General features: G+C 29.0%; 3 protein-coding genes across 3 annotated transcripts; 2 read left to right on the top strand and 1 right to left on the bottom strand.

Annotated features, from left to right (window-relative positions):
• The first annotated feature begins 1,320 nt into the window (after nucleotides 1–1,320).
• Nucleotides 1,321–12,490, top strand: LOC119615993 (AP-2 complex subunit mu). Its single transcript, XM_037972096.1, has 4 exons — nucleotides 1,321–1,694; nucleotides 1,783–2,061; nucleotides 10,993–11,152; nucleotides 11,214–12,490. The coding sequence occupies exons 1-4, from the start codon at nucleotides 1,518–1,520 to the stop codon at nucleotides 11,909–11,911; spliced, it is 1,314 nt and encodes a 437-aa protein (XP_037828024.1). The 5' UTR covers nucleotides 1,321–1,517; the 3' UTR covers nucleotides 11,912–12,490.
• Nucleotides 12,491–15,575: 3,085 nt separating this feature from the next.
• Nucleotides 15,576–19,226, bottom strand: LOC119615995 (valacyclovir hydrolase). Its single transcript, XM_037972098.1, has 2 exons — nucleotides 18,393–19,226; nucleotides 15,576–18,323 (listed from the first exon to the last, which is right to left on the bottom strand). The coding sequence occupies exons 1-2, from the start codon at nucleotides 19,145–19,147 to the stop codon at nucleotides 18,230–18,232; spliced, it is 849 nt and encodes a 282-aa protein (XP_037828026.1). The 5' UTR covers nucleotides 19,148–19,226; the 3' UTR covers nucleotides 15,576–18,229.
• On the top strand, nucleotides 16,394–17,150 carry LOC119615997 (protein D2-like). The gene is made up of 2 exons (XM_037972100.1): nucleotides 16,394–16,839; nucleotides 16,898–17,150. Exons 1-2 carry the CDS (start codon nucleotides 16,448–16,450, stop codon nucleotides 17,031–17,033), a joined length of 528 nt encoding a protein of 175 aa, XP_037828028.1. The 5' UTR covers nucleotides 16,394–16,447; the 3' UTR covers nucleotides 17,034–17,150.
• Nucleotides 19,227–25,859: the final 6,633 nt, after the last annotated feature.

Here is a 25,859-nt window from a genome sequence, read left to right as displayed (position 1 = left end):
CCGAAAATAACACATACAAAATGAATGTGTTGCATTTGCAAATTTTGTTTATAGAATTAACAATGAAACTGAGCGTTAATAATACTGTCACTGCATTACAGAGTTGTATTTTTCATCGTTCAACGTAAATTGTTTTATTAAAATTTATGAATAATCGTTTTGAAATATGTGTGTTTGTTTCATAGCAACTGAAATCTCTCTGCACATTAAAAATAAAATATAATCCTTAACCAGTGCCTCAGGTGGCACTCGAACCCACCACCTCCGGTCTACCAGACTAGGACACTAATCACTAACCTACCGGAGGCCAACTTTCGAAATTACCTTTACGGAATTAATAGAAATTTACAAGACCGTTATTTTTACATTTGGAAACGATTGTCAACCTTTGAAATGTCATTTTAACCTGTGAATTTTAAAAAACCAACATTGGGAACTTGTGAATATTAAAATTTTAGAATGCCAAAGTTTGTCATTTTCTGACAAGAAAATTATTTTTAAATGCCGGTTTCTCTAAATGCGAAAGAACATTTTCTTTCTTACAAATATATTGAAATCAACAAATAAATTAAAAATTTTGTTTTTGTTTTCTATATATTTATATCAAAGAAAATGAAGTTTCCATATTTTGAAACAGACAGTAAATATTAGTTATAAACTAAAACTAGAAAAATAATAAACAAAAAAAGAACATGTTATAACACTTTACATGTTATAACACTTTATACGAAATAAAATCTAGAACAAAAAACGTCAATAACAAAAATTTAAATTAAAAAATATATAAATTTTATTGTTTAAAAGAATTTTAAATGTTTTTGTACTAAATTGTAATTTATGTGAATTTATTTATTTTATAAAGTAAATTTTTGAGTCCCAAAAACATTTCAAAACAAAAAACATGATTAAAATGTATGTGGATATTTATTTTTAAACTCATTGTATTTTTCAAAAAACACAATATAAAAAAGCCTTTGTAAACGTTGTATAACAGCGTCCGACAAGAGAAAAAAATCGGTAGACATGAACGTCTGAAACTACATAAGTTTAATGGAGAAAAACTGGTCAAACAATGCCAAATTTCATGTCAACAGAACAAGTAAAAAATATGTCAAAAATGTCTTTTGATATTTTTATCCTTTAATATCTACTTATTGTTTCAATGTTATTTTTTTAGAACAAAATTTTCCATATTATGTCTTAATAATATAAAAACAACATTCAAATGTTATTTACAAACAAAGCGCGACGTGAAATTGTATAAATATTTCAGTTAAACTGAAACATTCTTTTATGCCGCCGCCGAATTTTTAGAGTTAACCGCAGCCGTTAATGTTGGTCGACGCAGGGGTGTGTTGTCATCATACGTAAAAAAGGGGAGTCAATCGATAAATTAGCGAATGAAAAAAAGATAAATTGTAGAGAAATTTGTGTGGCCTAGTGGATTCCTGTGGAAAATTAATTTAAGATTAAATCAAAGTAAATTTTAATTTTGAGCAAAAAAATTTTATAAAAAAATGATCGGTGGTTTGTTTGTATACAACCACAAAGGCGAAGTTCTAATTAGTCGGGTCTATCGAGATGATATCGGCCGCAATGCAGTGGATGCGTTCCGAGTCAACGTCATCCACGCTCGCCAGCAAGTACGATCTCCAGTAACTAATATAGCTAGGACAAGTTTTTTTCATATAAAGGTAATATTTACTTGTATATACGCATGCATGTATATAGAAAAAACCAATAATAAAATAATTTTCTCGGCAACATAAATGTTGTTTATAGCGTGCCAATATTTGGTTGGCTGCAGTGACCAAACAAAATGTAAATGCTGCCATGGTTTTTGAATTTTTACTGAAGATCATTGAGGTCATGCAATCGTATTTTGGTAAAATTTCGGAGGAAAATATAAAGAACAACTTTGTTCTAATTTATGAATTGCTGGATGAAATTCTTGATTTTGGTTACCCTCAAAATACTGATTCCGGTACTCTGAAGACATTTATTACTCAACAAGGAATCAAGTCAGCAACGAAAGAAGAGCAGATGCAAATTACTTCTCAAGTAAGTACAAATAAATTCAAAAAATGGGGGCTACACATTAAGAGTAACAAACAAAAGAAATTAAGTAAAAATTATATATTTGATAAGGGAACAAAAACAAAATACATACATACTTATGTGTATATGTTTATGTGTACATATGTATGTATTTACGTGGAAAAGTTGATGCTATTGAAATAGCAGCTTGAAAGATTTTAAAAGGCGAATCTTAATACAATAAAAACCAATGGTCATACGTTGTAACTTAAATTTTATTATACACTTGTAAATTATATTTTATTTCCAACTTGAAATCATGTGTCATCATTAACGAAATGTGTTCAATCTGTGAAATTTACGAATTTCAAAAAGATTTTCCTTGAGATATTTTTTAAGACGTAATAGCTCAGGAAATAAGAGTTTTGCTGCTGAATTTTAGATAGCTAAATAAAAAATGACACATAACTGCATATTCACTCGGAGAACATGAGGTCCATTCCCTCCAAAGAGTGAAGATTCAAAGACAAAGAAACTAAAACACTACAAGAAAACAAGAAAGAAAGAAGAAGATAGGCAAAGAGGATAAATTAATGGAAACAGGTCTATTCCCGACGGATTCCAACACAGAAGATTTACCAAGTCTGTTTGGCATCAATCCAATTTGTCCGAGATTTTGTATAAAAATAAAACATAACACGAACAAAAAACTTAATTTGGTGGCAAACAATATGTAAGTCCCGTCAACGGTTTACTCGTTAGAATCTTCCAACAAAGGTGTATAAAATTGGCATTATATACTAACGTTATTAAAAATAGTATTATTCATGAAAAGGAGCAATTGCCAAAATGTACCTCGCAACAAAACTCGCTTAAACATTGCCGGTCACCTTGCAATATCTCAAGCATATTGTAACAAATAATTCATTCCCGATATCTTAAGCGGAATGAACTGCATAAATTACAATACTTATTTTAGGCATAACGTAAACATATTTTAGTGAGCTTATTTCGTTATAATCAAGTAAATTTTGCGATAAAAGTATTTCAGTTCCTATTCGACCAAGTTGAATATTCCGGAAAGTTAATAACTGAATTAAAGTAATTAGGATTAACTGGACTGTCAGAATCCAGTTCGTGCTAATAACGACCCTAAATTTTTTTTTCTATTTCCGGTATATCAATAGGCCGGCTATCAAAGGGATTAAAATCCGCCAAACGTAGATTTGGCAATAATTTTTGAATGTCGGCGTTAACGCAAGACATAGGCAAATTTGTCGAAATTTCTGGCAAAACAAATGCATTTATATTTGGTTCTACGTAAGAATCGAAGTTAGATCCGATATTGAAAGAACAAATATTTCTTGAAACAACTGACACAGTATTATTAACACCAGAAATTTCAACATTCATAGATCGCGCGGAAATGTTTTACCTTTTCCGTAATCGATCTGTGATAAACGAGCATTCCGAACCCGGATCAATTAAAGCACGGACCTGATACTTTTTGTTATTACGTATTATATTAACGGTCGCTGTCCCTAAGAGTACGGACTGATTATGCCGAGTATGAAATACTTGACGATTTGACGTAATATTATTCGACGTGGTCGACAGTTGCGAATTGTGTGCCAAACTAGCGGGTCGCAGTAGGTATTTCTGTATGCTATATGAAGCATAGGATGGTGCCTATTATTGCAAATAAAACAATGACGATTAACTTTACAATTGCAGACATTATGTGTCCTCGAATTAACCGTATATGTATTTTGTTTTTATATTTTACGGATGTAAATCTGTAAACAAATGAAGCACAAAAGAAAATCTAAAAACACTAATTTATTGAAAATAAAAAATAACTTTTGATCTTTATTTTTGTATGATTCGATATTTATTGGGGTGATAGTTAACTTTCTTCGATTTGTTTTATATTTCTTCAGAAAACTGATGTCTTTTATATGTACATATATTACTTCTACATATTCTTTTCATTACTTTAACTTGTTTTGCCTCTTTAATTTAGATTTGATAGATTGAAATTTTTGTATGAATTTATTTATGATCAATGCAGTACAATTTAATTGTCCAATATTTATTTTATATAGTTTATTATCTTTTATTAATAATTTAGTTCTTAGCTCTTTTTTATAATAATAACTTTGTTTTGAATGAATAATTTTAAGTAGGAATTTGTAACCGCTTAGGGCTTATAGGCCTAGGGTTATTGAATATTGGTTTATAAAAATAATTCATTAAAATATAATTCATAATCATGATTTGTGACACTTTTTGAAATTATGGATAGACAGATATTGAACTATGGGACATTGAAGAATTCTGATATAAAACCTATAACAATATATAAGCATATGTTGACAGCTTATGTATAACGTAAAAATTATGACAAATTTGTTATCGGTGCGATTTAAAAATATTAGCGCAGTGGAAAAATAATGCACTATAGCTCGAAAATAAGTAATGATAGGCAAAAATAGACTTTAACTAAAATGTAGGAAATTTAATTGAACAAAAATCAACAGAAATATTGTAGCATCTGAAGTCGTAGGAATCACAAAAAGCGAGATATTTTTAAATACTAATTATTGCAACCATATGGACCCAACTCAAAAAATCGATTTCTACGAAATTTGCACTAAAGTTAGTACTATTGAATAGTAAGTCAGACACAAATTTTCAACTATATCGGTCAAGAACTGGCGGACTTAGAGGGTGTCAAAGTTGGACATTTTGGTCATACAGGGTTTTATTCAAATGAGTGTGACTTTTCACCTATTGGCCCTAGCAAAAATTGTCCAAAGGAGTTCACATAGTCATTTCTTTACTCTTTCCAAAAAAAAAAAAAAAAAAAAATATATATATTTTTTTTAATTTTTTTTTTAAATTTTTTCTTTGTTTTTTAAATATTTTTTTATTTTTTTTGCTTAAAAGAAAGCTTATACAATTTCCTTTATAGTTCCATAATGGGATGCAAGTCAAAAAAATTATTTTTTTACTCAAGAATTTTTTTTCAATATTTGGCACTTAATTTTCCCCTATTTTTTCAAAAAGGAAGTTTTGTTGTATTTTTTTTTATCTCAAAAGAAAGCTTAGACCATTGCCTTTAAGAGCTTTTTAACTCCAAAAGCAAAGTTTTTGAGTTAAATTATTTTTTTTTCCACATATGCCCCTTGCATCCCACTAAGTTCTTAAATAAAATGGTCTAAGCTTTATTTTGAGTAAAAAAATACAACAAAAACGAACATTTTGAAAAAAATATTGGAAAATTAAGTGCCAAATATTGAAAAAAATTTATTCTTGAGTTAAAAAATAATTTTTTTTGATGGATATCCCACTCGCATCCCATTATAGGACTATATAGCCCTTTAAGGAAATTGTATAAGCTTTCTTTTAAGCAAAAAATAAAAAAATAAAAAGGGCCGCTTTTGAAAAAAATATACATATATTTAAAAAAAAAAATAAAAACAAGTTAGAGTGCTATATTCGGCTATGCCGAATCTTAAATACCCTCTACCAGCAAGCTACTTTTTATTAAAACCCATTTAACTATTTAATTTTTAGATAATTTGGCAAATGCATATGTCAAACTGATTTTATTTAGGTCGAGAAAAATGTGTATTGATAGGCCAGTTTAAAAACATTTCAATATCATGATTTATCTGTACACAAAACATACTCATTTTGAATTTTATCCGGATATAATCATTTAATTACGAATTTAGTGGTATTAAGTGATTTTCAGAAGTATACCTTATATGGGAGCTAAGACAACCTATGGACCGATCCGGATCGAATTTTATCTCGATAACTTTGATTGTCAATGTGCATTTGAGTAATTTTCGGAAATGGTCCTTATATGGGAGGTGTGACCAATTATCGACCGATAAGAAAAAAAATTTCGTATAATGATTTATATGCCAAAAAAAATTCAAGTCGAATTTTACCACAATAGATTTATTATTTAATGAAATATGTGCGTTTAGGTGATTTTCGGAAGTGGACTTTATATGTATAGGAGCTATGACCTTACACAAAACATATTTGTGTCGAATTTTATCAAGATATCTTTATTTGATAATGAAATATGTGCGTTTAAGTGATTTTTTTGAAGTGGACCTTATATAGGAGTTATTACCATATATGGACCAATCTGGAAAAAATTTGGTAGAATGATTTATATGCTCACAAAACATATTCAAGTCGTACTTTATCCCGATAGCTTTTTTATTCAAAAAAATATATGCGTTTAAGTGATTTTTGTAAGTGGACTTTATATGGAAGCCTATCCGGAAAAAATTTTATAGACTGATTCATATAAAGATAAAACATATTTGTGTCGAATTTTATCAACATAACTTTATTTGACAATTAAATATGTGCGTTTAAGTGATTTTCGAAAGTGGGACTTATATATATGGGAGCTATTACCAATAATGGACCGATCCGGGAAAAAAGTGGTAGAATGATTTACTTATATGTACACAAAACATATTTGTGTCGAATTTTATCCTTATAGTTTTAGAATTTAATGAAATATATGCGTTTAAGTGATTTTCGGAAATGGACTTTATATGGGAGCTATGATCAATTATGAGCTTATCAGGAAAAAATTTCGTAGAGTAACTCATATAAAGACAAGACATATTTGTGTCGAGTTTTATCAAGATAGCTTTATTTGACAATAAAATATGTGCTTTTAAGTGATTTGCGGAAGTGGGCCTTATATGGGAGCTATGACTAATAATGGACCGATCCATAACAAATTTGGTGGAATGATTTGAATGTACACAAAACCGAATGAACCGATCCGTAAAAAAATTTGTAGAATGATTTGTATGTATACAAAATATATTTGTGTCGAATTTTATCTCGATAGCTTTATAATTCAATGAAATATATGCGTTTAAGTGTTTTTCGGAAGTGGACTTTATATGGGAGCTATGACCAATAATGGACCGATCCGTAAAAAATTTGTTAGAATGATTTGTATGTACACAAAATATATTTAACTCGAATTTTATCACAATAACTTTATTCATCAATGAAATATGTGCGTTTAGGTGATTTTCGGAAGTGGACCTTATATGGGAGCTATGACCAATTGTGGACCGACTGAGTACTACGTTGAGAGTATGATTTCTGTTCATATTATATTTGCATGTACAAAATTTTGTGTTGATAGAGATATATTTGAGGGAGTTATTAACGAAAAACTAATTTCCGGGAATATATACCTTTGTATGGGGGCTATGGGAAATATTGGATCGATTGTAAAGATTTTGAATATAATTGATCACTGCCCTGAAAAAATAATGTGTGACAAAATTCATCGAAATATCTTTGGTAGTTTCTGAGAAAACTTCAAAAGAATTATGAAAAAAACCTAATTTTTTTTGAGGTAGTCTGAAATTTTTACTCATAACTTTTTACGATTTGAACCGATTTGGCTGATTTTCAATACCAAACAGCTTAGGAAAATAATAAATATTTTGGGTGAATTTGGTTAATTTCCTTTGCTTAGTTTTAACGTGAGCGTGTTTTACACAGACAGACAGACGCACATAGCTAAGTCGAATCAGACCCAGAATATATATACTTTGTTGTGTCTTAGATGATTATTTCTTGGTGTTACACACGGAACGACAAACTTATATATACCCTCTATCACCACTGATGGTGGTGGAGGGTATAAAAATGGAAAGAATGAAGAAATAGCAATCGGAACTCCTTTGGTCAAATTTTGCTAGGTGAAAAGTTACACTCATTTGAATAAATACCTGTATGACCAAAATGTCCAACTTTGAACCCCTCTGACTTCTTGACCGATAGAGCTGAAAATTTATGTCCGGCCTGCTATCCCATAGTACTAACCTTGATCGGAAGACATCAATTTTAAAGTTCGGCCGAACCCGAACTATGTTCGGTTTTCAAAGCTTGGTAAAACCGAACTTTTTGTTATTAAATAAAAAATACATTTAAGCTACGTTCACAGTGATAGAGTACTCTATTCTGGAATGAATTAAAGCGATATAGTCAATTTTAAAATATTTTTGGTAAAAAGAAACAGAATACAATTTGGTGAAGTACACTATAATTGTGAACGTAGCTTAAAGATTAAAAGTAACAAATTTATAAAATTAAAAACTTAGTCACAATGAAAGTATGAACATCATGTAGATTTTTAGATGCAATTTAATTATAGAGAATATTTATGGAAATTGTTTCTTTATCTCCTCCCGGTTAGGTCCTATCGTCCTAACTTTTAGTATTTTGAAAGGAATTGAAAGGCGCTTAAAATGTTTGACTTTTCTTAGCATTTTAATCAGTTTCTGGTTAACAGTTTTTTAAAACAGCTGAAAATTGGAACAATTTAAAAAGGCGCCATTTTTTAGCAATATCGGAAAATTATTTTTCGAGCTTAAAAATATGATAAATACAAATTTTATAAAAAGTTTGGCGTTCAGTCAAAATTTCGCCGAACACCGTAGATTGGCTGAACCTCACATTTTGCCGAACTCCTTACCCGAATGTTCGGTCGGACACTAATAAATATACCCAGCAAAAAAAGTGTGGAAAAAGATGGAGAATTTTCATCACAACTATATAGTAACCCGAAGTGCTTCAAATTCAGGTGAAAAACCTATGAATTTTACATTAGCGTGTCATTGGAGGGATGTTGTTCATTTTTGACAACTTTGAACTACATCTAATCCTGTCTTTAGAAGCTGTAAAAATCCGACATTTGTATGTCAAACATAAACCACATTCTTTCAATGAAACGCTTATGTAAATTTCATTGGTTTTTCATCAAAATTTGAAGTACTTCGAATATGTTGTTTGTAGTGACTTTTCTACATCTCTTTCCTCATTTTTATACCCACCATCAAAAAAGATGGGGGGTGTATTGTTTTTGTCATTCCGTTTGTAACACATTGAAATATTCGTCTAAGACCCATAAAAGTATATATATTCTGGGTCCTTATTAGATTCCAAGACGATCTAGCCCTGTCCGTCCGTCTGTCTGTTGAAAACACGATAAAGTCCAAACGGAAGTAGCTAGAGAGCTGAAATTTTGCATATATACTTTTAGTTGATGCAGTTCGTTTGGTATTGAAAATGGGCAATATCGGTCCTCGATTTCGCCTAGCCCCCATATAAGGTCCCCTTCAGAAAATTACTTTAACGCTCATAACTGACTAAAAGAAGCACCTATAGCGATGAAATTCGACATAAACATATTTTATAGGAACCTTAAAATCTTTGTAAAATTTTACGAAGATCGGTCCATAATTGACCCTACCCCCCATATAAGATCCCCTTCGGAAAATTACTTTAAAGCTCATAACAGCCTTAAAGAAGCATCCATAGCGATGAAATTTGACATGAACATATTTTATAGGAACCTTAATATCATTGTAAAATTTTATAAGGATCGATCCATAATTCACCCTATCCCCCATATAAGGTCCCCTTCAGAAAATTACTTTAACGCTCATAACTGTCCAAAAGAAGCATCTATAGCGATGAAATTCAACATGAACATATTTTATAGGAAACTAAATCGCTTTGTAAAATTTTATAAGGATCGGTTCATAATTGACCCTACCCCCCATATAAGGTCCCCTTCACAAATGGCTTTAACGCTCATTACTAGCTAAAATCGTTCTAGAAAATTTGACGAGGATCGGTCCATAACTGACCAAACCTCCCTCCCTAATAAGGTCCCTCTCAGAAAATGACTTTAACGCTTTTTACTACCTTAAAAATGCAAATACAGCGACAAAATTTGTTACAAATTTCTCTACCAAATTTTAGGAGGATCAGTCCATAATTGATCCTATCGATATACATAATATGTATGATGGTAAAATTATACATAGATGTAATGAATGAGAAAATTGTTTTGATAATAACAAAAGCATCGATTCTTAAATATCAAAGTTTATTTATAAGCAACCACTCCTTTTCGGCAATGTTTTGATGGTGGGTATACAAGATTCGGCACAGCCGAATATAACACTCTTACTTGTTAACTGTGTTTTCATTTGCAAGGATATGTTTGGTTTATAAAAGCGAAAAGTATGCAATCGCATTTTTAGATGTGATTAAGATGTCGTTTGTAAAGTATGACATCAATTATTTTTTGCTGGGATATAATGTTATTTAACACAGCCCAATGAAATGAAGGTTTGTGAAAATTTTTGAAACCAATTTGACTGATTTTAATGTAGTTTAAGCTGCTGAAACCGAATATGATACCTGTTTTTCTCTATCACCCACCATTTCTCTCTAAATGGTATCGAATATTTTGTTGATAATATGAAAAAATGAAATGCACGTAACATATGAACTTCATATGTTATAAAAATATATTTACGTTAAAGGGTTAATTTCGATTTTTTCGATGTCATTTTAAACACGGGTCTTCATTGTTTATTTTCCCTAAGTCTCATTTAATTCAGTTGAAAACAAATTAATATTTAACTATGGTTTGAAGAAAATTGAAAATTGCAATATTGAAATTTCATTTCAATATTGCACAGCTTGAATTTGACCTTCACAGTTTATGGGTTAACATTATTCGAATTTACTAAAACTTCAGACGCATGCTTTCTATCATCTTGAATTTTATATACTGAAAAAAAATTATATAACTTGCATAACAGTAAGGAATAAAGCCAGTTTTTAAAAATGTTAACAAAATATTGTTTTCTCCGAAATCCTCGAAATTAAAATCGCAGGTATCACAAATCTGTGAGAAATATCGAACTATTTTTTATAACTAAACTCCCTTCTTTATTGTCCATAACTCACATGGAAATGTTTAAAGTTTTGAAGGTGTTTCGCGAATTTCAAAACAGATTCTTGTTGTACTCGATAATATATGATATAAGTTAGTTATATTATTTAACTTATATATGAATGAATATGTTATAGGTTACTGGACAGATTGGTTGGCGACGTGAAGGCATTAAATATCGTCGCAATGAACTCTTTTTAGATGTTTTGGAATATGTCAACTTGCTTATGAGCCCTCAAGGTCAAGTGTTGTCTGCTCATGTAGCTGGTCGCGTTGTTATGAAGTCCTATTTATCAGGTGAGTAAATTGAAGAAATAAAGAACATATTATTAAAAAAGTCATATTAACATATTAACAGGCATGCCGGAATGTAAATTTGGCATTAACGACAAAATTGTAATGGAATCGAGAGGACGTGGACTATCTGGAAATTCTGAAGCCGAAACATCTCGTTCTGGCAAACCAGTTGTCGTAATTGACGATTGTCAATTCCATCAGTGTGTTAAATTGAGTAAATTTGAAACAGAACACTCCATAAGTTTTATACCGCCGGACGGTGAATTCGAATTGATGCGTTATCGTACAACAAAAGATATATCGTTACCATTCCGCGTTATACCACTAGTTCGAGAGGTGGGACGCACTAAAATGGAAGTTAAAGTTGTTTTGAAGTCGAACTTTAAGCCATCGCTATTAGGACAGAAAATTGAAGTGAAAATTCCAACGCCCCTTAATACATCCGGTGTTCAATTGATTTGTCTGAAAGGAAAAGCTAAATACAAGGCATCTGAAAATGCCATTGTATGGAAGATCAAACGCATGGCAGGCATGAAAGAAACCCAATTGTCGGCTGAAATTGAACTTCTTGAAACAGACACTAAAAAGAAATGGACTCGACCACCAATATCTATGAATTTTGAAGTTCCATTTGCTCCGTCTGGATTTAAAGTTCGTTATCTTAAAGTATTTGAGCCCAAATTGAATTATTCTGACCACGACGTTGTAAAATGGGTTCGTTATATCGGACGCAGTGGTCTTTACGAAACACGTTGTTAAATGTAGCCTCCTAGTTGTAACCTAGTTGCATACATTCAAGTTATTGTATGTTGAAAAACTCATTAACAATACTTATATTTGCATTACCAACAAATCGGCAAGTTCAACATGTTAAAAAATCCACAAAAGAAATTTATTTTTACCAATTTGAAAAATTGGAAAAGAAAATGTAATATGTAATTCCAATAATATATACAATATACAATCTACCACATAACTGTATTAGTTAATATGTATTTCTAATTTCTAAAAATTCCCCTACTCTCGCTATCTTATGTTTGCTTTTTAATTTTCGGGAACATTTAACGTATTTTGTGTTTTTATAAATTATTTTTCTTATCTTATATAAAACCATATTTGAATATTTCGCATCTTAACGCTGTAGATGTGAATTGAAGCATGTTGAGGATTTTTTTTTATTTTGTTTTATTTTTCAATTTCTAAAGAGCCTAATTCGTTTGTCGGATATGACATCAATTACGAGTCACTACAAAAATTTATACTAAGTAATGTCTCGTTATTCAAAATATATTGGTAAATGTAAAATACATTATAAATAATAAAATGTTTAAAAACCAAGAAATTTTGAATTAACAATCGTTATTAACCAAAAATTAAAAGAAAAAAGTCGGCAAAATATTATAAAAAATAAAGTTATCGTTAATTAGAACAAATATTATTATTAATACAATACACTATATTCATATATATTAGAACCCATATATTACAGAACAAATATATACATACTCGAATAGTATTAAAATAATAAAATGTGCTGTTTTTATTATATGCTGTTCATAAAAAGTATCGCTAATACACACATATCGCTTATTATCTACAAGACTGCCATAATCCAAAAAAAATCGTTTCGAGAAAAATGACTTTGAATGTTTAATGACAATTTACTATTTGTTTTAAATACCGTTTAAACTTTTAAACCATCTTCAGATAGTAGAGGAAAATATGTTTCTCGTAAAAAATGATAAACGTATGTATTTGAAATTTGATAAATCGATACAAAAGACTTTATTATGAGGCATGTCTTGTAACATTCAGTTCAAAAAACTCGAATTCGACATTTTTCACACACACATATGAAACTACATAATTTGTTGTAAGCTAGCATTTTTTGAAATTTTTGATCACATTCGAGTCATTTATGACTCTTCTGCACGATTAAAATTATCATATATGCGCTCATTTTCTAATCATAAATGATACATTCGTCGGGAGAAAATGGTACCCTACCCGCGACTCTTCTAAATGAGTCATTTATGAGTCCCACTTCTGATCAATTATGACTCATTTTTTAATCTTTTTTGAGTCATTAATGAGCTAAATAACTGGTCGTTTTTGAGTTATTTCCGAATCATATTATAGTCATTTTTGAGTCTTTTCTGAGTAATTTTTATGTTTGTTGCAGACAAATGCAATACAACGGAAAACAGTTTTTGATCTTCCGACTGCGCGAAATATAACTACAAACTAAATTTGTAAACAATCATATTTGAAACTCCTGGATGACCTATTTATGATTGGTGTACATTTTGTTATTGTTTTTTAAATAAATCAGATTTTAAACATTAATTGGGTTATTTAGACTTAGTTTAGTGATACAGAAAATTATCATAATTAAAGCATAATATAATTTCAATTTCCTTGACAGAAAATCGACTTTATAAATATCACACAAATTCAAATACTTATACATTTAATTTTATAAACGAAATGAGAATTATATCAACTCATTTTAGGCCACACAAAATGTTTTGCTAACTCTTCCAAAAGAGTCTTTTCTGAGCCCCATTTCTAATCAGTTTCGACTCATTTTTGAATAGTTTTTGAATCATTTTTAAGTGTAAGTGTTGCTATTTCATTACAAACAAAAACAATTACATAAGGAACAATTTTAGATCTTTCAACTGCTTGAAATATGACCACAAAATACATTTTTAAAACCATCATATTTTAAACACCAGGATGATAAATTTATGATTGCTATACATTTTGTTATTGTTTTTCAAATATTCAGTTTTCAATCATATATCGGGATCATTTTCGAGTCATTTTTTAAGCGCTCAACTTATTAATCACTTTTAGGTTATCAAAAGGAGTCAAAAATGACTCAGTTTACTGATTAATCATCCAACAATCTTCCAAATGATAGCTGGGAAAATGCATGCTTAGTTCTTAATTTTTCGTACAATTGTCCCTTTTAAAGGACATTAAAAATTGAGGTACATACACAGAAAAAAGTTTCAGCATATCGTCACCTAAAACGCAAACGGCCCTATCTAACATTTTAAAAATTTTACAGGAGTAGCAAAAAACTATTTAAATTGAAAAATTTGTTTCTATCAACGCGATTTCTTTTTATTCAATAAACAAATTGTTTAATAGTGAAACCTATCATATGTTATAGTAGTTGACAATGGTGTATAGAAAAATGGATAAATTTTAATTTTTACCTTTAATATTTAAATATTTTTGTAGATAGGGCCGTTTGTTTTTAAATCGCAAAATTTGGTTGGAGGAGTGCAATTTTGTTTGTGAACATTGGTTTTGATGCAATAAATTAAAATCAACAATAAAATCGACTTTGAATTTTTGGTTAGTTAGGGCCGTTTGCGTTTCAGGTGACGATATGTAAGTATTATGAACTGCTTTCATTGATAAAATATTTAAGGCCTTTAAGGCCCAAATAGACTACACAAGCGGCAAAAAATGAATTTTACACAAACATTTTACACAAAATTCTGAGATTATCCCCTTTCATTTGATACCCATATTGACTTACTTAGGCCAAGCAAAGTTTACTGTAAAACTTTTTGTCACTTTGAAACTTCTAAGTCATTTTAAAGGAAGAAACGAATGAAAAACTTAAAATTTAGTATAACTACACCAGGTAGTTTTCAACGTGTGGTATTAATCATGTGTGCAACGTTTTTTTTGTTGTTGTACGGTGTAATTTGTGGAGAAATATTTTTCCTGGATATTTGTACATTACATTCAGTTCCGAAGAAAAGTCTCTGTAATAATAATAAAAACGAAATCCCCTACAACAAATGGGCACGTTATTTGAAATAGGCTACCACTTGACTGATCATTAAAGTACACAATTTCAAAAATATTTCACTTTTTTATTTTCAATTAAATAAGAAATTTGCGTCTAACATTAAAATGTTAAATGTAAAATTTAATACCTAGTCCATAATTTGTTATCTATAATTGTTATCTAGTTTATATAGTTTTTTGTTGAAATTTAATACACAAAAACTAATTTGTCATTACGGCTGTATTCATAAGACTTATTTATATATCACACACTCAGTGCAAAAGTGACTCAACTTAAAATGTTACTTTTGCGTTTTTATAATCTTTAAGCGTTAAGTTTAAGACTTAAACTATGCACCAGATACTTGTTTATCTATAATGCATAATATCGGTGCATTTTGTTGTTAACTGTTGAAGAAAAAACGTTATGTCTTTTTTTATGTTTGAGAATTAGTAAAAAAATGTTACACTTGAGTCACTTTTGTACTGGGAGTGCGATATGTATCTCACATTTCCACCTAAAGAGTTATAACTTAAAATCCAGCGATTTTGAATATCCGCCATGTTAAAATCTATCATATAACATAAACTCAATGAAGAGATATACATATTAGTCTCTGCTACATATCGTCATATGAAATCCAAAAGGCCCTAAGCTATCTTCGAAATTCTAAAAGATTATGTTCTAAAAATATCTTAAAATTCATAAAAATTTTAAAAATCTTTTGAGTTTTTAACTTCAAAATTGTAAAGTGTTATAAGTTGGCATCAAATAAAACAAAAATGTCACTTTTAGCGAAATCTTGCGATTTATAGATTTTTTTAACAGCTTTAGAATTAAAAAAAAATCCAATTTCCGAAAATCTTTATGAAAACAAAGAAGCCTTATGCTTTCCATGTTTCGGCGTATTTGACCAACGAAAACCGATTTTAATTTAGTTAAAAATGTTGTAATTTACTATTTTTTAATGTAAAGAAATGCTAATTTCCCAATAAAAAATAAGCTTAACTTGTATCTTAGGGCTTTTTGGATTTCATATTTACATATCGTCATATGAAATCCGTCATATTGTCCCAGATATTTTTGTTAAAAATTCTTTAAGAATTACAAAAATTAACATCAAACTTTCAAAGCTTTCATTATTATGTTATTGTTCTTCTATTGATATTTAGTTTATGGTAAGTACATTAAAAATAAATTTGTATTCATATATTTTGATAGATAATATTACGCGTCAACTAATTAGAATGCACATATTTGAAAAATAGTAAAAACATTTGTAATATTTTTTTTTGAAAATGTATTTTTTGAGTTGTTACGTTTTTACATAGTGCGATATCCAATAGTTTTGGATATACATACAAACATTGTAGGTATATATGTATCTGCATTCGAATAAAAATTGAAACAATAAATTTAGAGTGGTGACTATAATTGTACACGCGATCGAATGAACAGTGTGCAATAGAGAAATTTAAAAAATGGACACAAGTGGAATTATACCTGATATTATTGACAGTAAGCCTGCAACTATTGCCCGCGTGACTTATGGTGATAGTAGTGTTACCTTAGGAAACGAATTACAACCAAGGCAAGTTAAAGATCAGCCTGAAGTTACATGGAAAGCAGAGGAGGGATCATTGTACACTTTATTAATGGTAGATCCAGATGCACCATCACGGGAAACGCCAACATATAGAGAAATTTTGCATTGGCTCGTGATCAATATACCGGGATGTAAACTTTCTGAAGGACAAGTCGTTGCGGAATACATTGGATCGGGACCTCCAGAAGGTAGTGGCTTACATCGCTATGTTTTCCTCGTTTTTAAACAAACACAAAAAATTTCAACAGATACGTTTATTTCAAATAAGTGCGTATATAAAAATTCCATAATATATCATCAATCTATCACTATTTGTTTTCTTTAGATCTCGTGAGGGTCGTTTGAGCGTAAAGACCCGCGATTACATTGCCAATTATAAGTTGGGGGATCCTGTTGCTGGTAATTATTATCAGGCCCAATATGATGACTATGTGCCAATCTTGAAAGCACAACTAAATTAATACACACATTGTTGTTGAGTAAAACATATTTTATTATATCTTTTATTATATATTTTAATTTATATCCCACAACAACAGTAATTTGGATATTTTTATATTAAACCGTTTGCAAGAAGAGAAAAATGTTTTTCATCAAAATATTAACATTTTTATGTATACGACAGATCTCTTCAAAAAGAATTTGTTTGATTTCTTAAATTCCTCGAAATTTTTCGGGAAGGAAAATTTAATGAAAAAACGTATAAATAAAAATATAGCTGATTAAATTGGCTATTTTTTAAAAAGTAAATTTAGGTTTAATTAAAAAATTAAGAAAAGCAAACCACGGATAGTCATAAACTTTATGCGTATCTGTCTGTAATCAAAATAATTCGATGAAATTTGATACATGTTTTACTTTTGACGAAACCTATTGATTTTAGTTAAAATAGGCCATTGTTGTATAGGCCTATATAATTGTCTCTCGGAATTTCAATTAAACACTCATTGTTTTCAAAACTATGTGAATTAAGGTTGGCAACCATTATCGCTAAGCTATAATTCTAAAAAATACATTTTTAGAACTACTACTGTTACCGTTAAAATAAAAGTACCGAGATAACAAGACACCATTACCGAAATAAACCTAAATACCAAAAACGATATTCTTTTAAAAATTCTAAAAAGGAAATAAATGTCCAAAAACGGTAAAAAAAGATACCGTTACTGAACTAAGCCAATACACCGATACCGCTAAAATGCCGTCGCCGAAAAAAGTTTAAATACCGATACCGCTTTTTTCACCGTTTCGAAAAGTTTTAAATTTTTTTAAAGAAAAATTTCAATTTCGTAAAATCTTTATGAAAATAAAGAAGCCTTATGCCTTCCATGTTTCGGCCTATTTGACCAATAAAAACCGATTTGAAAATGTTAAAACTTACTATTTTTTAATGTAACTTGCGCCCTTTTGGGTTTCAGAAAAAACAAATTCTCAATTCTTCATATCTCCGTAAGTAAAACAAAAACCGCAAATTTTTCTTCAAATAATAATTTGTCAATAAGAAATAAGCTTAACTTGAGAAAATGTTGAACATTTTTGGTTTATTTATCATTTTTTGCTTCTCCTGAAAAATTTGTTCAATGTGACTTAGGGCTTTTTGGATTTCATATGACGATATACATTCATATGTATTTGTATGCATGTACAAATGTTTACTTTAATTTCCTAATATGAAATCAGCAACCTTTTTGTTAAATTCGTCAGCATATTTCAAATGTATATTATGCTTGCCATCTGGAAATTCAAAGTATCTGCAAAAACAAGTAAATGACTTTATATATATTCCCAAAAATAAATTATATTGGTAAGTATGAACTTACTTGACTCCTTGTATATGCTCTTTTAAATAAGGAATGTGTTCAGCGGCAATCATTGGATCTTTTTTACCATGTAATATAAAGGTTGGTGCTTTTATTAATGCAACTTCTTGTTTGCAAAAATCTCCATCACATTTTGTATAAAACTGTACGACCGCATCTACCCATTCGGACCAAAGTTTTGCAAATCGTTCAGGACCGTAAACTTCTTCCATAGGTTCGCGCATTCGTGCTGACCATTTTTTTACGTCTCGAATGTTTTGCAAAGCTTGAACTTCGTCAGCATTCAAATAAGCCCCAGCACCCCAAATTATTAATTTCTCTACATTATCTCTATAGCGACCAGCAGCAATTAATCCAGTTATTCCGCCATCACTCCATCCGACAATTGAAAATTTAGTTCTATTCAGTGCTTTCATTAGATTAACTGCGTATAGTGCATCGTTCTGAAAAAAGTCCAATCCCCATTGTCTTTTTGGGGGAATAGATTTGCCATAACCAGGAGGGTCCCATGCGATTATACTGTGGTTTGGCAATAATTTAGGAAGCTGTTCTATTTGAGGCTTAAAATCAGTCCAACTAGATCCCAGAGCACCCGGTAGAAGTAAAACACTTTTGTCTCCTCCACCGCTTTCGACAATGTTAATTTCAATATCATTTACTTTCACCTTTCGTTCCATGTGGGAATAACGTTTCGATATATTCCTGGCTAAAACTAGTCTTAAAGACGTTAGCAATCTGCAACTTTGAAGAAACATTTCCCGTCAATACTTCATTAAACTTTTACGAATAATAAAAGCAGATCTACATACACATATCCCAGCTGATCAATAATAACGTCTGTCAAGATGGCAAATAAAACGCTTGAGCATAAAGCGCATTTTGAAATTTAGTGGCAACACACAAACAAGTCTGTCGATCAGATAATTACACAACACAAATTAATACTTTTTGTTTGCTCATATATTTTTGGAATGGGCTATGTCCGGTGGTTAATAAACATTTTTTATTTTTTTCCTATACATCGAAATTTTGAGATAAAGTGGTTTCATTTACCATCTTCCATCAGTAGTGCTGGAAAAATATTTGAAAATTAATATTGACTTTTGGGTGCTTGCACCTGTTTTGGGAACCTAACAATCAACTCAGAAAAAAATCAATAATATAAAATTTAGGACTTTTTGACCGATTTTTAGTCATTTTTTGACTTAAAATCCCGGTAGATAATCTGCCGGTTAAACTAATTTTTGTATGAAAACTTTCAATATTTCGTTTCGATAGAAAAAATAACAAGACATTGACAAGAATTAGACGATAAAAATAAAGAAATCCATATACAGTGAATCAATTAAGTAATTTGCCTATGTAAAATTTTATAAATTTTAAGAAAAAACTTTATCTGAACAATTATTTTTAGCAAAATAAAGCAATTTGTTTGTTCTATTTTTAAAGAATATCTTATATTTTAATTTTCTACCATAAAAAGTAAAATCGTGATATTAATTAACGAGATTTTTGATAAAATGTGAACGTATTGTTAATTTTTAAGGTCAATAAAGTATTTTGCTTTTTTAGGTTTTTTGTTCATTTTTTTAATATTGCTGCATTATTTTATAAAATTTAATATTTTTATTACTCCTATATATTAGAATAACATTTTTTAGATATTTTAGTAGTAGAACAACTAAGTTTGGACATTTCTTAATCGATTTATTATCCTATATACCTATAAGAATATTTCAATATTTGACTTAACATGAAATCTATCGTTTCTTTGATTTAATTTCGAAAATAATAAGTAATTTTGAATTGGATACATGATATATAATATATTGGAAATCAATGGATTTGGACCTAGAAAAAAAATTTTAGTGGGGTATAAATCTATAGATTATAACAAAAATAATCTGGGTTTTTGGTCATTTTGTATTGATAAACAAAAACTACATTACGGAAATCCCATCTATTTGAGGAGTACTGTGTGAATTTTATTTAGAATTGTATAATATTGATTCTTATTGAATAAAGCTAACACTAAGTACCATCCTAGCCACTCTAAGTATGGTGATATCACGGTATACAACTATAGAACTATTACATGCTAGAATTTTGATATTCTACCTCATATTTTGAATGCATTATTTTATGAAAAAAATACAGTAGGCGTAGTTGGATTTGGATAGTTATTTTGATTTGGGTTCTGACTATATATAAGTGTATGTATTAGCTGTAAAATATTGCTTTTGTGGATCTTAGGTGATGAGAACCGCCTCTATTTGTAAATATCTAAATTAAGTATTTTTCCCGTACCACACGATAGTTCAATTTATATTGTTTCCAAGCAACCTAAGGTCTGTTTAGAGGTCTAAATTTAAACATAGTGTTCATTTAAGTTCGTATATGGACTTGGGAGAAGATAAATGAGGACTTCAATGGTTTATGCTTGGATACAAGTCGCTCTCCTTTGGCAGTTAAAGATTTTGAAAGACAACTCAGTGCGTTTTTTTAATAATTCTTTGTGTTATTTCATCAATTTCTATATTTTATATTTTTTAATGATTTATTAAACATCTCATAATTGAATTTCATTGATTTATACTTGTTCTAAAAATCTAAACTAATTTTTTATATTGGAATTGCCTCATTTTTTCCCTTCAAACATTTTTAACGCAAATAACTACACAGTTTCACACAATAAGGATATGATTTTTGAAAATTACAATTGAAAAATACTTAACACGTGTCCTTTTAACAATAAAACAATAAATTCCAAAAAGCAATTAATAAAAAATAATTTGAAAACCCCAACGAAATTAACTGGAAACTTCAATATGCAAAATACTTTATTGACGTGCAAATTCTGATGAAAAATAATAAAATGCAACAACAAATGCACTAAAATTTTTATTTTAATATTTTTTTCTTGGTTTTCCCATTCTACACAATCTCTATTTTCAATTGGAAAACATAAATTTACTTTTTACCTGTTTTTTTGGATTTTATTTATGAACAAAAAACAAAATTCTCTTAAAAAAAGGCAGGCAAAAAACTTAGTTGATTCACTGTATGTTTTATATCATGAGCTAAATCGTTGTAAACTAGTGATATTATAGATGGAATTCTACCTGAAATTAATCGGTAAATCGAATATTGCTTTTTTACAAAATTTGCCTTCCTATAACAAACACTCCATTTATTTGAATTCTATGTAAATTTTTTAATCACTGTATGAACGCATTCTAGAATTAGGTAAATTAGAAGAAATTCCTGAAATATTTCTGAAGTATTATTGTTATAAAAATCATCAAATAAATTTTCTTCATTATAGAAAAATAATTAAGGAATTAATAAAGGAAGAACATTTATTATAAAAATATTGAATTTTGTATAAAATATACTGTAATTTTAATGTTAAATAGTAAGTTTTTCTCAATCGGTTAATTGATAGAAATTATTCGGTTTATTCGTTATTTGAAATTTGGCAATTTTCATTTATTCGAGCGATTAATCGTCAAAAATTGATCGATTAACCGATCGACGGTTAATCGTTTGAATACCCTAGTAAATACCGTTTTGTGGTATTTATTAATATATAATTTTTAATTAAAAATTTGGTGTCTTAAAGACCAAAAGTTTGGACTAACCTAACAATCATATATTTGGGAATGTTTCTTATGTAAAATATATGACAAAAAAAAAAAAAAAAAACAACGAAAATTTTGTTAATGGTCAGATACTAAGTTTTGTATATATGTTATAGTATGTATATCAAGTTAATGGGGTTTCAAAGGATTTTAAATAAAAGATTTTCCACGCCAAAAGAATTATTAGCAATTTTTTGCGAAAAATTTTTTATTCTCTAAAAACAGATGCTATTAATATATGTATTTTGTTGCTATGAAATCGGGAAATTTTACATTTTAAGTATTTCAAAGTGTAGGGGATATAAAATTGGTTATACATAGTATGTGTTTATAAACCGGTTAACCGAAAACCCGTTTTTCCCAAAGTAGATTTTTTATAAACACTATCATCACTAATATAAATGATTTTTTGATGCAAAATTGGTTTGCAAAACAAATTTTTAGTTTATACCCACATTTTTGCAAAATACCCGGGTATTTACCCAAATTTTCCTATTTAACCGGGTATTTACCAACTGAATATTTACTAGGGTGATCGATTATTCGACATTTTCCAAAAACCGGTTATCGAATAGTTGACATTTGAAAAAAACCGGTTGACATTTTTCACATGCAGAAAAACCCGGTTAACCGGGTTTTCATTATAAATAAAAAAATTTATTTTAATTTGAAAAAATAAATTTGATTAATAAAACATGGCCCGAACTAATTTTTAACGGTTTAAACGATTATAACTTTAAATCTACTCGTCTAATTTACATTATTTCTTTAATGTTAAAAAATGGAAAAAGGTGATACACTTCTGTAAACATTAGGAACTATGTAATCCTAGCTTATTCTTAAATCCCTATTTAGAAAATTTTCATAGGCACTCCAACACTTCCATAATATTTTAGCCGTAAATTAATTATTGTAATTGGAATATAATCTTAAGATAGATAAAATTTTATCAAACATTTATTCCAATAATTTTTACAAATAAAATTTGTTAATTAATTAGGAAAATCAAAAAAAGTTAAAAAAAGTGTGTTAGAGAAATATACGCTTGTTGCTAGACTCCAATATTTTTAAAATTTAGACGGGCTGTATTATTATTTACTTCAAAATTTAATTTAAGTAATCTTTGTATACAAAGCAAATAAAAGTATTCGAAACTGGTTTTTAAAAAGTAAAAAAAACCGGGTTATTCGATATTCGAAAAATCAACATTTAGAAAAAACCGACACTGGTAAAGCAGAAAAACCGGTTTTAAAGCCGGTTGAAAACCCGAGTCGATCACCCTAAGATTTACCCTTTTCCCATCTCTAATAAATGAGTGATTAATGTAGCCAGATTTGATTTACCTCCAAACAGGAGAATTTGTATAGCCAATGGGAACTTTTGAAGAATGTTTGATCTTTCATCCGGTTTTAAATGTTAAAATGCTCTCCTGAAAAGTTATAAAAAACAACTTAAATGCAGTGGCGGAAAAAATAATAGAAACGGTTAAATCTAGGATGAAACATTTGTTGTCATTAATATCAAATGAAAGGTATTTTTCTACTTTTATCCGTAATTTAGGTTTGATACTTGTTTTAACTTATTTGTATATTTAAGTAATAGCGATACTGGAAAAACAATAGAAACGATTCATGGTATTGCAAAGAGGATATAAAGTAATATTTTAAATATTGTATTTATTAAAACGGTTTTTATGCATTAATTGTTAAAAGTTTTAATCATAAATTACGTTTTTTATATAAAAATGTGATTTTTATATCATTCTTTTATGTTGATGTTGTCTTTTTCAACACTTTATTTAGATAGCTGAATCGGAGGTCCTACTTGAAAAATAAATGAAGTTCATTACTTAAAAATGTTTAATTATCTGTAAAATTTACTTATGATAAGATTTCGAGCCGAAACAGTTTTGGATATTAAATGGATATTAATTTGATATTAATTTGAGATATTAATCATGAAATTCTGACGGGTAGTTGTTGCATGACAATAAATTTTTCATCCGAAATATAAACGTTTCTATTATTTTTTCCGCCACTGTATGTATGTAAAGTCGACTTTTTAAAAATTAAAAATATTAGGCTTTTTATTTCAACCATAGAACACTAGTACATGTTTATATTAAATCATTTTGTTTAATTATATTAACTTGAAATTACAGTAAACATCTGCTTGTGATTAACATAGTATATGAGAACAGAAAATTAAAATATAAAAAAATCAAGTGTGCTGTAATTTAATCAACAAAAAAATATTTTTTGGATCTATAGCTTTGTTCCAGAACTTTTCTGGCTAAAGAGAATTAATGAATTTTCTCTTCGTACTTATAAAAAGTACGGGAACAGAAAAAACTAAATTTCTCTTTCAATAAATTTGTATTGAAGTTTATTCATAAAAATTTCTATTGAAATTAAAATAAAATTGAAAAACTACAATCACACATACTTATTTATGAAAATAAATCAAAAATATCAAACATTTTTTATTTTCAATGTATTTTTTTAAACAAATAATTTATTTGACAATTTTTTTCTATTTGCCAGGAAAAAATTTTCTGGCTAAAACCTGCAAGTTCTGGCAAAGAGAAAATAATTTTAATTGCTCAAATTTGTTCTCTTTTACAATTTCTGGTAAAAACCTGCAAACTTGACAAGTAAAGGAACAAAGCTAACATTTTTTCATTTATTGCTTAAAATTAGGATCATGATCTAGCGATAATTGGAATGGCCTTATACTTATGAATGAATTTGTAGATAAATGTAATTGGTTAGCATTTTTTAAAAAATATACATATTTAGATACTTCTTAATACACATGTATTTAAACTAGAAAGTTGTTGTAGATACTTTTTGATACACTTGTGTTCCAGCTAGAAAGAGTGTAGGAATAGAAAGAATGTAGGAATAGCTACTTTTCCACACACAAGTATATTATAAAAAAAGTATAATCTACACACAATATCGCAAACCAAGTATATCAGTTAGTGTGTCATTTTAAAGCGGCCATACCCTGTGTAAAGTAAGCCAGAGTGTAAGTTTGTAATCACTTTCGAATACAAAATAGGCAACACAATATCAATGTAGTAAGCTATATATTTTCTGTGGGGTAGTAGGAAAATATAGTCGGGCATGACCAAACATACATATGATACCCTACACTAGTATATTTTATAAAATATTTATTTTGCACACCACTAAACGTGGCTTTAAAAACCCTTTCAAATTATACCATATCGAGCCCTTTTTGCAAAATGGACGTAAGCGACTTGATTTTCGATTATCGTTTTTTATAGAAATCGATCATTTAGATCCATTAGCATCATCTCTAAAAATTTCGTAGCTATAGACCCAATGGTTTCAACTTTACAAGAAAAAAGACGTAAGTACACATTAATTTTCTGTTTATGAATTTTTTAACAGCAAAGTGTCGGTTACGTCTAAATTTTCTTTTAAAATATATTAAATTTATAGAAAAATTTTGAACAAATTAACGTATTAAATTTGTTTCTGAATGAAATGCCACATATCTGAGTATAATTGTAATGAATTCATGTAATTATCACTATGCCATTGCAATTTATGTGCTAAAATTTATAATTTTCTTTATATGAATTTAGTTCATTCTAATTACTAATTACATTGCATTTATATTATTACCATTTAACCAACTCTTATATTTGGTTGTAAATTTGTGGATTTCGGAAGGCGGACCTGTATATGGACTCTTAATGAATCAATACTCCCAGAATTTACTTATTTATTCGATGTAAGACGAATTGTACTACCATGTATGGATATTAATGTGGACATCAGGGTGATTTCAGAAT

The sequence above is a fragment of the Lucilia sericata genome, unplaced genomic scaffold (genome assembly GCF_015586225.1).
Source record: "Lucilia sericata isolate MDLA Ls3-8-SP2 unplaced genomic scaffold, ASM1558622v1 Contig000051F_arrow, whole genome shotgun sequence".
Taxonomy (NCBI): domain Eukaryota; kingdom Metazoa; phylum Arthropoda; class Insecta; order Diptera; family Calliphoridae; genus Lucilia; species Lucilia sericata.
Note: the sequence above shows the minus strand (reverse complement) of the source record. Positions and strands in the feature narration are given on the sequence as shown.

What these genes read in the sequence shown, in the direction of transcription:
- LOC119615995 (XM_037972098.1), bottom strand. Translation starts at nt 19,147, where the DNA reads ATGTTTCTTCAAAGTTGCAGATTGCTAACGTCTTTAAGACTAGTTTTA. An exon ending in GAGCATATACAAGGAGTCAA is followed by an intron (nt 18,324 to 18,392) that starts GTAAGTTCATAC and finishes TTGTTTTTGCAG; the next exon opens with ATACTTTGAATTTCCAGATG.
- LOC119615993 (XM_037972096.1), top strand. Translation starts at nt 1,518, where the DNA reads ATGATCGGTGGTTTGTTTGTATACAACCACAAAGGCGAAGTTCTAATT. An exon ending in CAAGTTTTTTTCATATAAAG is followed by an intron (nt 1,695 to 1,782) that starts GTAATATTTACT and finishes TGTTGTTTATAG; the next exon opens with CGTGCCAATATTTGGTTGGC. An exon ending in AGATGCAAATTACTTCTCAA is followed by an intron (nt 2,062 to 10,992) that starts GTAAGTACAAAT and finishes AATATGTTATAG; the next exon opens with GTTACTGGACAGATTGGTTG.
- LOC119615997 (XM_037972100.1), top strand. Translation starts at nt 16,448, where the DNA reads ATGGACACAAGTGGAATTATACCTGATATTATTGACAGTAAGCCTGCA. An exon ending in GATACGTTTATTTCAAATAA is followed by an intron (nt 16,840 to 16,897) that starts GTGCGTATATAA and finishes TGTTTTCTTTAG; the next exon opens with ATCTCGTGAGGGTCGTTTGA.